Source organism: Limulus polyphemus, unplaced genomic scaffold (genome assembly GCF_000517525.1).
Source record: "Limulus polyphemus unplaced genomic scaffold, Limulus_polyphemus-2.1.2 Scaffold661, whole genome shotgun sequence".
Taxonomy (NCBI): domain Eukaryota; kingdom Metazoa; phylum Arthropoda; class Merostomata; order Xiphosura; family Limulidae; genus Limulus; species Limulus polyphemus.
Window position 1 is genome coordinate 461,192 of NW_013666271.1, and position 11,334 is coordinate 472,525.

General features: G+C 28.5%; 1 protein-coding gene across 3 annotated transcripts in view; it reads right to left on the bottom strand.

The window, feature by feature from the left end:
- Positions 1 to 11,334, bottom strand: part of LOC106459791 (calcineurin-binding protein cabin-1-like) — a 115,028-nt gene that overhangs the window by 94,307 nt on the left and 9,387 nt on the right. For all 3 annotated transcript variants that reach the window (XM_022386338.1, XM_013919451.2, XM_022386339.1), the window contains exons 5-11: positions 10,504 to 10,605; positions 9,949 to 10,027; positions 6,271 to 6,400; positions 4,411 to 4,459; positions 3,586 to 3,686; positions 3,332 to 3,398; positions 988 to 1,210 (exon numbers count right to left, since the gene is read on the bottom strand). In XM_022386338.1, coding sequence (XP_022242046.1) covers positions 988 to 1,210; positions 3,332 to 3,398; positions 3,586 to 3,686; positions 4,411 to 4,459; positions 6,271 to 6,400; positions 9,949 to 10,027; positions 10,504 to 10,605 — 751 coding nt within the window. The remainder of the gene's footprint in view (positions 1 to 987; positions 1,211 to 3,331; positions 3,399 to 3,585; positions 3,687 to 4,410; positions 4,460 to 6,270; positions 6,401 to 9,948; positions 10,028 to 10,503; positions 10,606 to 11,334) is intronic.

Below are 11,334 nucleotides of genomic sequence, written 5' to 3' on the forward strand. Positions count from 1 at the left end.
ATAGACTAATAACATGCAAAAGTAGAAAATTTCCCCTAATTCTCAAAATTTTTCCAGTTTTCTACCTATGTGACAAGAGCCATTACAAATTCATCCAAGATAGTGAAATATGCTAGTCGTTAACTTTCACATGGGAATGAAGCTTGTACTCTAAGTGGAACTGATGCTTATCTGTTCAGAACACAAGGTAATATAATATGTCATTTGACAGATGAAAACCTTTGCTTTCTATTAATCATAGATAATATATAACTAAATGTAAGAGAGAACTATTAACAAATCTTGAAAGAGAGGATGTGACAGGTGGGTGTGGCAGGAGGGTCTCAAAGAAAATTGAAGGTATAAAAATTATGGTTTTCCTGAGCAATGACGATTTTATAGTGAGTAATTTACATTTAATTTCATAGTTACTGGAGGGGTGGTGGATAAATTAGAGAAGATACCTAGAGAAAATGTGTCACATATGTTGCATTAGAAGAAATTCAGGATTTTTAAAAATATTGCCTTATAGAATTAAGAATTTAAAGCTTATTTACTATTAACATATGTATTATTAGCTATGATTTTATGCTTTACTAATTGGTCTAACATAAACAAAAAATAGTTTAACAAAATTTTGAATGTAAGACACAAAAACCTTGTGTCATGCACAGTAAAGGATAACCATGGCTAACGACCTCTATTATGATGCAAATCAATCAATTCTACTCTAGTCTAACTGGCTTTCATATTGTCCAAATTGTTTTCTAAACTTTCACAAAAATTCTAGATGTTGAGCTGCATGCTTTTCATACTTTTTCCTTCTAGCTAAAATTAATAGAAATGATTAAGTTTTTAAGAAACAATAGTGTAAAAAAATACAATTTAGTTTTATTACATCAACCAGCTAAAATTTCTTCAATCCCTACAGTCTTATTAGAAGAAATTAAAAATAAAGCTTTTAAATAAACTTTAGCAAATAATAATTATTCATGTAAGACAACTTACCAACAATGACAAGCTTGGTATCTAAAGGAGTGGAATACAAAAGATTTTCCTTAGATATGGGAGTCAGAACCAAATGCTGTTGACTTTGTTGGGGTAATGTTACTGTGGTTACAGGTGAAGGAATTACTGAACTAGTAACCAGAGTTTCTGAAACCTCAAGAACAGATGGACTTGTCTGTGGTATCTGTGTGTATTTTGTAAGATCTACTCTACATCCATATGACTAAAAATAAACACAAGGAAAGACCAGTTGTTAAATAACAGTTTAAAACTGGTACATTCATGATGTTAGAAAAACAGATAGGTTCAAGAAGTCTTGATAGAAATGAATAAAAACCCTATAACCCTGTATAGGGTTTTTATTCATTTCTAGTTTAAAACTGGTAAAATTAATTATGAACACAATACTTTTAATAATCTGTGTGATGTATCAATCATTACTACGATGTTTATAAACTATTATGTAAAAGATTTGATTCCAGCCTTGAGTCAATTAGTCTTACACTTTAAAAAAAAATGCTTATTTGCTTGAGATAAAAAATTATTTGATTACTCATTTTTCCAAAACTGTCTTTTATAGTGAAAACATTTGATGATTGCAAAAACTGAACAAAATTGTAACCATTTGCTCTGGCATTTCAGGATATAATTTTTAAAGCCTGCCAATCATAAGTCATGTTGCATGGAAGGTAAACCAGTTGGAAAGTTTCCTATTCTATATTTCACATATTCACAGTTAAAAAATATTTGTATTCTTTCTGTTGCATCAGTTTTAAAAATATGCTGAAATTATTATTGTAATTTTAACCCATTTTAATTTTTTACTGCGTTCAGTCTACATTGACTAGATTACATGGTGAAAAGACCTAAACCAAACATTTGCTGAATAATTAACCAATAGCAGCTATCAACTTCGTCAGGTAGCATACAGATGTTTAGCTAATCTCCACTAGCATCTTGAGTCTTTATTATATAATTACCCCAATTACACTGTTTTAATAGCTTACTTGTTTTAATTTTCAAATGTATAGTTCTGATTAAGGGTAAAAATTGTAAACAATGTGAAGTTGAGAACATGTTGATATCATGACATGACACTGAAAACTAAATAAATATATGAATATAAGGAATAACTAAGATGATAACTTTATCCCTGTTTTCTGGTTTATACCTCCATTTTGAAACACCATTAAATTGAATAATTTGTTACTTACTATATCAAAATATATTAGCCAGGTAGTTAAATGTTGAAGATCATATATTTTTCATTAAATTCGTTAAACCATGAGTGAAATTATTCATCACTATGTTCTACTTAGGGACAAATTCATCTTAATATACTACTTAATAGTTATCTAATTGAAAAATAATTTCTGAAAGGAAATTACTATTTTAAATATACTATCTTTTTGTGTTTACATGTTCTATTTATTCTTTCTACAACTTTCACATACACAAGTTTCATAGCAATTAATACTCTCTCTAAAAAAAAAAAAAAAAAAAAAAAAATGTTGTAATGATTTTACTATATAAAATCTAGAATATGTGATATTACATGATTGATTTAGATTCTGTTTGTTAAAGAATTATTTCCACATCATTTGCTGTGAAAGTTTTTCATACATGTAACTTGTATAATAAGCACTATTTCAGAAAGGCTAAGCAGTGGTTCACACTCATTTTCTACATGTTATGCTCATATCCTAAGGACAATATATATTTCAAAACAATGTAAAGCATCTCATGAGTCATAGTACAATACAAAAAATGCAATTGGAAACAAAATTAAAAGTATTACATAAGCATTTTTTATATTTTATTAACTGTCTATACCATCAACAGTCACGCTTTAAGAAATATTTTTTATTACAGAAGCAAATCCATATTCAAAATTTGGAACAACTATGATCATTTTTTTTTAAATTTAAGATAGCAGAATTATTAGTTATGTAACAAACTTGGTAAAAATAAACCCAATAACAGGATGAAATACTGCATTTTTTGCACTAAGACTGAAAGTAGTTAGTCTCCAAATAAGTATGCTCAGGTCAATTATAAATGACAAAAGAGCATATCACAAATTTATGTCCTAAAATATGTGTGAAGTATTACTAACATTTTAAAATTATAAAATACATGTATGTATTTTTTAAAACTTATGTAAAAATAAATTACAGACTTATAATTAATTATGCAGTATTTCATTCATGATTTATTTATATCAATCACAGCTACATCATTAGTTAAAGTTATAAGGTTGAAAAGTATATTAAAAGGAACAATCCTCACAAACACCATATAATTTGTTTGTTTTTTACTAATTATAAAGAACACACTAACTTACAATTGGAGGATCACTGCTGGCTATATGATCATACATTGCAAGTAAGCTCTCTCCTAATGACTTCCAGCTGTCAAATACATGCACACACACAAAAAAAACAGGTTTATTGTAATAAAATAGCACATAGTAACAAAATAAATCTAAATTAATAGTAACACGTACACTTTCATTCTTAATGAGGTGACAAACAGAACAGAATGTTTTCTTGAAAACTAAATACTGGAAGATAAAAACAAAGAAGTTACCAAACTTACCTGAAATCTGTGAGTGGTTGGAGAAAATTTACAAGAGGCAAAGGAGGAGGTCTGGATATCTCCTGTTTCTTAGCTCTTAATGCAAGAGCTTCTTCAATCAACTGAACAGGAATGAAATGAAAGAACATAATGAGTGTGATTCAAAAATTACAGAAGTTACAAAAAATATGAAGTGTGAAATATCTTAAAGGTATTTTTCTAGAGAAAATAATCATGTTTCATTTGTGTGAAATTTGAGGCAGTGTACACAAAATCAAGTTAGATTTTCTATGGAACAGTCATCCACTGAATCTCCAAATCTAATCAAGTTCTTATCTAATAGCTTTGAGTTTCTCAAAAACAGGTTTGATATATACAATAATATAAGTTTAAAAATTCTGTATCATATCATGAGTAAGTTACCATCAAAATGATATTATGTACACATTTATTATATCTTTTACTGGAGTAAAACAATATATTCTCTTTTGTCTTTTGATTTATGTAAAAGGTATCACAATACATAGATTTTTTTCAATACCTTTAACCCAAAAATCAATGAAGATGTGTATTACACTTTAGAAAAACACTATAAATTACTTGAAATAGAAGGTAAGACGTATGGTAAATTTCTTAAAATTGTAAGTACAATAGTATTTACATGATTATATGTATTATTATCTAAAATTACTCATACATTATAACATATACACAAACAAGGTAGTTTAACTCTTCCTTTCATTATTTTTTAAAGCGTAATCTGAAAGTGTATGTTGTTGGAATGATGTAAGTGTTTAAAATAAAGAATAGATCAAATAAACTAAAAATTCAGATTTCATTACTTACTTTTTTCCCTTCTTCTTTATCATACGATGCTGTGTAAATTGATGGGTTGCTGTAAGAATTAACATGTAAAAATTAAACATATAGATTATCACCCTTTAGTTATTATTTGTAAACCAAAAATTATAGGTTGCTAAACTGAACAAGTTAAGACCTGTCAGAGAAATAATAGTATGTATATGGAGTCACTTTCAAACCTAAAAATAAAAGAAAAAATTGTAATTAACTTTGAAATTTGTTCAAAATAACAGAAAAATCATGGAAAAAAAAAAAGCTTGAGAGTTATTATTTTTTCTGTAAAATAAATTTCAGTTCAAATAAGTTTTTAAAAAAAGGATTTGTGAGGTAGCGGATATGTGTGAATATTACTGAAAAGTAAGAAAATAATGTATAATTTTGATGAAACCTTTCAAGAGTATGTTACTTCTAGATTACATAAAGGTATTTATGACAACAAAACAGTATTACGAAGGTAACAAAAGCATATACTTTCATTTATTTATTGCTCAAAGTTTCATTCAAAGTTTTGAAATCTTAAACTTGTGTTACAATTTTTGTTACTTAGGAATATAAATATGGTACTTGTCTGAAATATATAAAATGTTTAAACATTCCCAACTAAAAATAGCCACACAAGTTTATACTACTGTAACTTCATAGCTTGCAATCTCAGGATTGAAATTCAGCATACTTATCTTTTACTTAACTTAATTATTAATGTAATACATTTTCAAGTATTAAACACCCACTTTCTGAACACCAGCAATAATTACTTGAACATTTGGTTAAAAATTAGTAGTAATGCATTTCCAGTGGCCTACAAATAAACATAATTAGTTGGCAACTTTTGTTTTTACTAAAGTAAGAGACCTCACTTAATGAAATATATATGGGGCTCCAGTTTTACCTAAATCAGTGTCCTGAACATATGACTTCATCATATACTGAAGATTAAGAATATTTTAATATAATATTAATACTTTTGTAATTGACAAATGTCTCTCTCGATTCATAAAGAGTGAGTTTGACATCTTTATAGCACCAGAACTGTACAAGATAAGTAACAGCATAAACAAAATTAATATATTATGAAGTCTTCTGCCCTTATTTCTAGATTACATTAAAAAATAACAAATTAGAAAATTACAAATTGATGGTGTTTTAAGTCACTTCCGACCAGCACAATAAGAATTTTGAGAATAAAATTAAAAGCAATTACAACAGTAATAGTACTAGCTTGTCAAAAATGACATTAAATAATAAAGTGTCAAAACACACATGCTTTTTCTTAATGGTATTCAGTGTAAAATTTAACATTTGAAGTTTAATTCAATATAATAATAATTGTTACCATTTCTTTTATTGTGAATTTGTTTTTAAGAATGTGAACTATACTTTCATATCAGTTGTTTACAAATGACACTAACAAATTAGGTTTTATTCAAAGAGTAAGAAAAAACCAACTGATTAAAACAATAAATTATAATTTACAATTATGTATTAGTTTTAGTACAATTTCAATTGCATGTGCACAAACTGCAACTAAAAATCCTGATTTTTTAAAAATATATATTGCTTCCCTTGAAATTGATAAAAAATTTTCATCAGCTCCAAACAACAAATATTAGTAAACTTACATAATACTCAACTTGGACATTAAAATTAAAAACTGTTTTTCAAGTCAAAAAAAAAAAAGATGAACAGAGAAATGTGAAATAAAATCCCTACAGTCTGTTATTTGGCCTAATGTTTTTGTTTGTAATGCATTTTTTCAGTACTTCAGTTCCTGAAATATTTTACCTAAGATGAATGGTTTGTAATTCTTTAGTAGTTCCATATAAAAGAAAAAATTTCTTTATTCACCAGTTTTTGAAGAAGCTTCCACAGTATTCATTTAAGCTTGGATCTTCTTGTAGTATCTCTTTTCGGAATACCAAACCCTTTAAGTAGTAACATTCCTTTTCCAGAGATACGGAAATGTAATACAGACAACCTAAGAAAAGAAATTAGTAAAGACAGACAAAAGAGAATCTTAGATTACTACAAACACAGATAACTAAATCACTGTATTTCTGAACATAGACAAATATAAAATGGTGTTCACATTCTTGTAAACAAAAGACATTCACCACTACACAGCTTCATTCAGTTTTTAGGCTTCATTTATATTCTGATTTACTCACAGTATTTAATATAATCTTTACAATGGTTATAATTAAAACTTAAAATGTTCAGCACAAAACTAAATTTCCAGTTGGCCATACTGATAAATGTAACACAAGCTTATTTATGGTATAATCTTGAAAAAGTCTGACAAGAATTGGAGAGTAGCAAGAAAAGGTCCTTAGAATAATAAAATAGACTAAATATGGTAGAAGAAATGGACCAGTTTCACATAAATACTGAAAGTTAAAAATATATGTAATAATAATGATGATCCAGATCCTGTGCTGTCATTTGTACTACTAATTTTCTCCATGGTCGTAGCTAAAATGAACAGTTACCCAAGGTCCAAACACCAAAAGTACATAGGATCAGCCTTACATATTGTATACCTTTTCCATATGGGTGTAAAATTAAATAGCAAATTCCATTTAATTTCAAATTTTATCTCTATCACAATGGGCTTGTATAATTTACACAACCTTGTAACCATGGTGGTATACTCACTATGCCTCTGAAAGTACTTAATGTATCTTCAAGAAATTTGGCAAGCTTTCAGTAAACTTTAAAAGTCTTTTGCAGATAAAAAAAATTAGAATTTTCATGTAAGTATTTGTACTAAAAATTTTTTCTATAATTATATGGTGCCAGAATGATGATTATTCCAAGTGCATATAATTTTGATGTTAAGATTAAAAATACTTTTCTTCATCTGAAATTTGTCAACTTTAATTTGCGTAATTCCTAAAACCTCCTAAGTAAATATCAAATGTTTTTTTCAGAAATACTTTATATCTGTTATTTTCTGTACTATAACTCTATACAGGATTGGTCAATCTGACTGTCCTCGTAACCACCTTAAAAAAGATAAAGAAATAATTTTTAATTACCTTTTTTCTTTCTTGAATGACTGCAAATTGTAACAGGAAACCGAAATTGTTTATCCTAGATAGCTTAAAGTTTGTAACTGTATTCATCTATTTATACTTAATTTTATTGTTTTATTGCCTTCTGAACCTTGTATAATTAATAATCCTGCCACACAAGTTGCAAATCCCTCGCAAATGTGTAACTTTGGTTACCCTATCAAATTTACGTAAGGCACAGCTATTCGTGAGCATATCTCTTGAAAAATGTTTGTTATTATTATTATTTATCTATATTTTAACACTTAAATAATCTTAAAATTTGATATATTAACTATATTTGGATGCCAAGTTTGTTTGCATACTTTGCCAATAAAATAGTGTAATCAAATTTTGAATACAATTCTATAAAAGGTTGTGACATGTGCACTTTTACTTAACCAATGTGAAAGGGTTAGTCAAGGTCTGGACCTCTGTAACTTCCTAGTTAGCTACGGCCATGCTTCTATCATCAACTGTGATCAATCTGATGGCCATGATTGTGTACCATTGCTTGATACTGCAACTCCCATTGTAACCAAATCAATGAGATCAAGCTTAGATCACACACACACATCGACAAACTTTCTACAGGCCTTTGACTGTGCATGAATGTCAGCTTTTAAGATGATATTAAAGGAGACTAAAGACAAAGTCTACTGAAGCTGCATTATGGGACTTGATCAAAAAGGGAATATTAAAATAGGTTGGCTGAAAATGTAAAAATTAACAGTGACGATTTCTTTAAATACATTATGGGTAAACAAAATGTTAAGATGAGAGTAGGGCCGTTGAGATTTGATAACAGAAGGTTTATTTGTGATGAGCATGAGATGGCTTGGTTACTAAATTATACATTTACTTCAGTTTCTATAAATGGAAATTTAAGCAGTATTATACCTACTGATTGTAAGTATAAATTTGATGGAAATAATGTTAACAGTGTTATGGAAGAAATGAATTTTGATGTTTTGGTTGATAAGTCTCTCAAGCCATTCAAGCAGTGTGCTGTTGGTATTTTAGGGCAAAGAGTATTCTTGGATTGTACTTACAGAAATATTGAATACAAGCCAAAAGAGGTTATCATTTCTCATATAGGTTACTGGTTAGACTTAATTTGGATTATTAAGTTTAGTCTTGGGTTCCTTACTTTAAGAGGAATATTGAATTGTTGGAAAGGGTTCAAATTACGGAAACTAGGATGATACCTGTGAGGAGGTTGTCATACAAGAATATCTCCAAAATTTTTTTGTCAAAAGAAAACAAGTTAAAGGTGTTCAAGATTATTAAGAGAATTGATAATATTGATACATCATATTTTTCATAGTTAATGGTAGGACAAGGGGACATAAATATAAATTTTAGCAGGGTAGAAGTTATCTTCACCTTAGTAGTTGGTATTTCCATGGAATGCCTTCAGGTGTGGTTAATGCAATAAATTTAAGAATTTAAAGGGAATGCTTGATAAATATTTAAATGATCAGTGCTGGATTTGAGTAGTTGTTTTTAAGTGAATGGGACAACATCAATGGATAAACAGGCCTTTTGTTGTCCATTAAATGTAATGTTATGAATGGGATTGCTGTGATTCCAGTTTCTCTGGCTATCTTTCTTACGAGAACAGCCATTGATCTCAAGGTGTGACTTTATTAAAATGACTTTCTGGATTGTAAGATTCTCTATGTTCATCATAACCTTTACTTTTTGGATGAAAGCAATGCTCCAGATTGGTTTAGGGTGTGGTTTGGAGCCTACTGCTGTCCTAAACACTCTGCTGTCAAGTTTTTCTGCTTCCATTGAGAAAATAAAAAAAAATCCATTCAAATATTGCATACTCTGGCTCTAAGTTGTTTAATAACTTCATCATACAAACATCCTTCCTTGAAAAGAGCTGTGACATATTCTCCAGTCTCAAGTTCACATTTGTGTTAACACTATCACATGTAAGTCACTCTTATAAAATTCAACTAAGAACTAATGAATAAAAGAAATATAGCATTAAGAGGGGAAATGAACACTGATAAACTATTGAAGAGATTACTTGTATTATACATTTAATATCTAGGCTGATAATAGAAAATGATAAAAACCCAATAACCTGAGCACTTTCCAAAGGTGGACCTTTCTTCTTCAGGGGCTGATATAATTCATTAAGACAAAAGCTAAAGGTAAGCAACAAATATACTGGGGATAGTGGTTAAACGATCCACAACCTCATATATCAGAACTTCTACATACAGCATCTCAAAGTTATGTTGATATTTGTACAAACAAATTTCTACATTCAATCACTTGTTTATTTAATTCATGGCTTATTTTATAAGATTTCATCTCCCTATAGTTTTAATGCTTACAAAACAAAAGCACTGAAGGAAATTTTAAATCAACAGCTTAAGGAAGTCTTAACATTTAGGCTCAGAATGCTAAAGCAACCATACTAATAACAGACTTTAATGAATGTTGCATCACTTACTTGCATATTCATTTAGAGCATACAAAACAGTAATAAGATTGTCCAGACAAGGCCAGTGACCGGAGCTACACTTTAAACCCTAAAAATGTTAAGTTACATGTGAATTTCTAAAATTCAAATGTCTGAGTAAATTTTTAATGATTTCCATCACATAGAATGGACAGTTAATATTAAAAAAAGTCTACTTCTACTTCTAATACAGGTTTATATTGAAGTTAGCCTTCTGATTTAATACAACAATAATTTGATCATAAATGTTAAATATTAAATTACAATGCAGACTGTTATAAAAACAATACACTAGTCTAATAATATAAAGTCGTAAAAGACCATGTATCTATTTATATAAATATAATTTTACAACACATAGAAGATAATACATGAAAAAAAACAGAAATGGTTTTTACAAATCAACAACACACCAAAGACATAAAAATTCACTTTTATAAGACATGTAGTCTTCATTACTGAGTTAGGCATATTTTTAATCAGTTAACTTTTTATTTTCTAATATTATAGTTTTATAGAACTCTTAATAAAATACAATAACAGTACCTCTTCAAAAGCAAGTCTTGCCAGAGCATACTTATGTAGTTTTAATGCTCCATGCCCAATTCGGTACCACAATGTGACATCTGTAGCATCTATACTGACAGCCTAGGATAAGGCATATTCATTATAAAAGGACTAAGGTTACTGAATATTTTTAAGAGTTAACAATTTATAGCCAAACATATTACTCTCACAAATGGAAAGAAAATTCCCTTTTTTTATTTACCAGTACAGTATGCAATATAATATAAAAAATCATCTTTGTACTGATAAAGTTATATGTAGAACTTTTGTGTATACATTTCTAATTAATTAACCTATAGAAACTATAATGAATTAAATGATCATGAATCTTAACTCTAGCAAGAAATTTTAGATTTATTGTTAACTTCAATATAGAAATGATTGTAAGGGTGTATTGGGGAACATTTATGTACAAGTGATCATGGCTCTATTAGGTTCAATGTTCTGCTGCATATGGAGATAAGGAATAATGATCTTTTGGTTACAAATTTCAAAAAACAAATTTTGAAGGAATGCGACAAAAATTATCTGTTGTGAATTGGGAAGCTGAATTATTTGGAGACACTGAACAGATTTGAAAATTTTTAAATATTCAAGGTAAACAAATTCCTTATAGAAAGAAAATGATAGCTGCAAGTAAAAAACTAGGTTGGCTCACAAAGAGTATAAGAGATAAAAATTAAAGAAAAGCATCATAAATTTAAGAAATTTAAATTAACTGATACAGGAGATTTAAAAGATTATAGAAGATCAAAAAAGTTGGTGAAACAGGAAATGAGGACATCAAAAAGGATGTATGAGAAAAGGTTG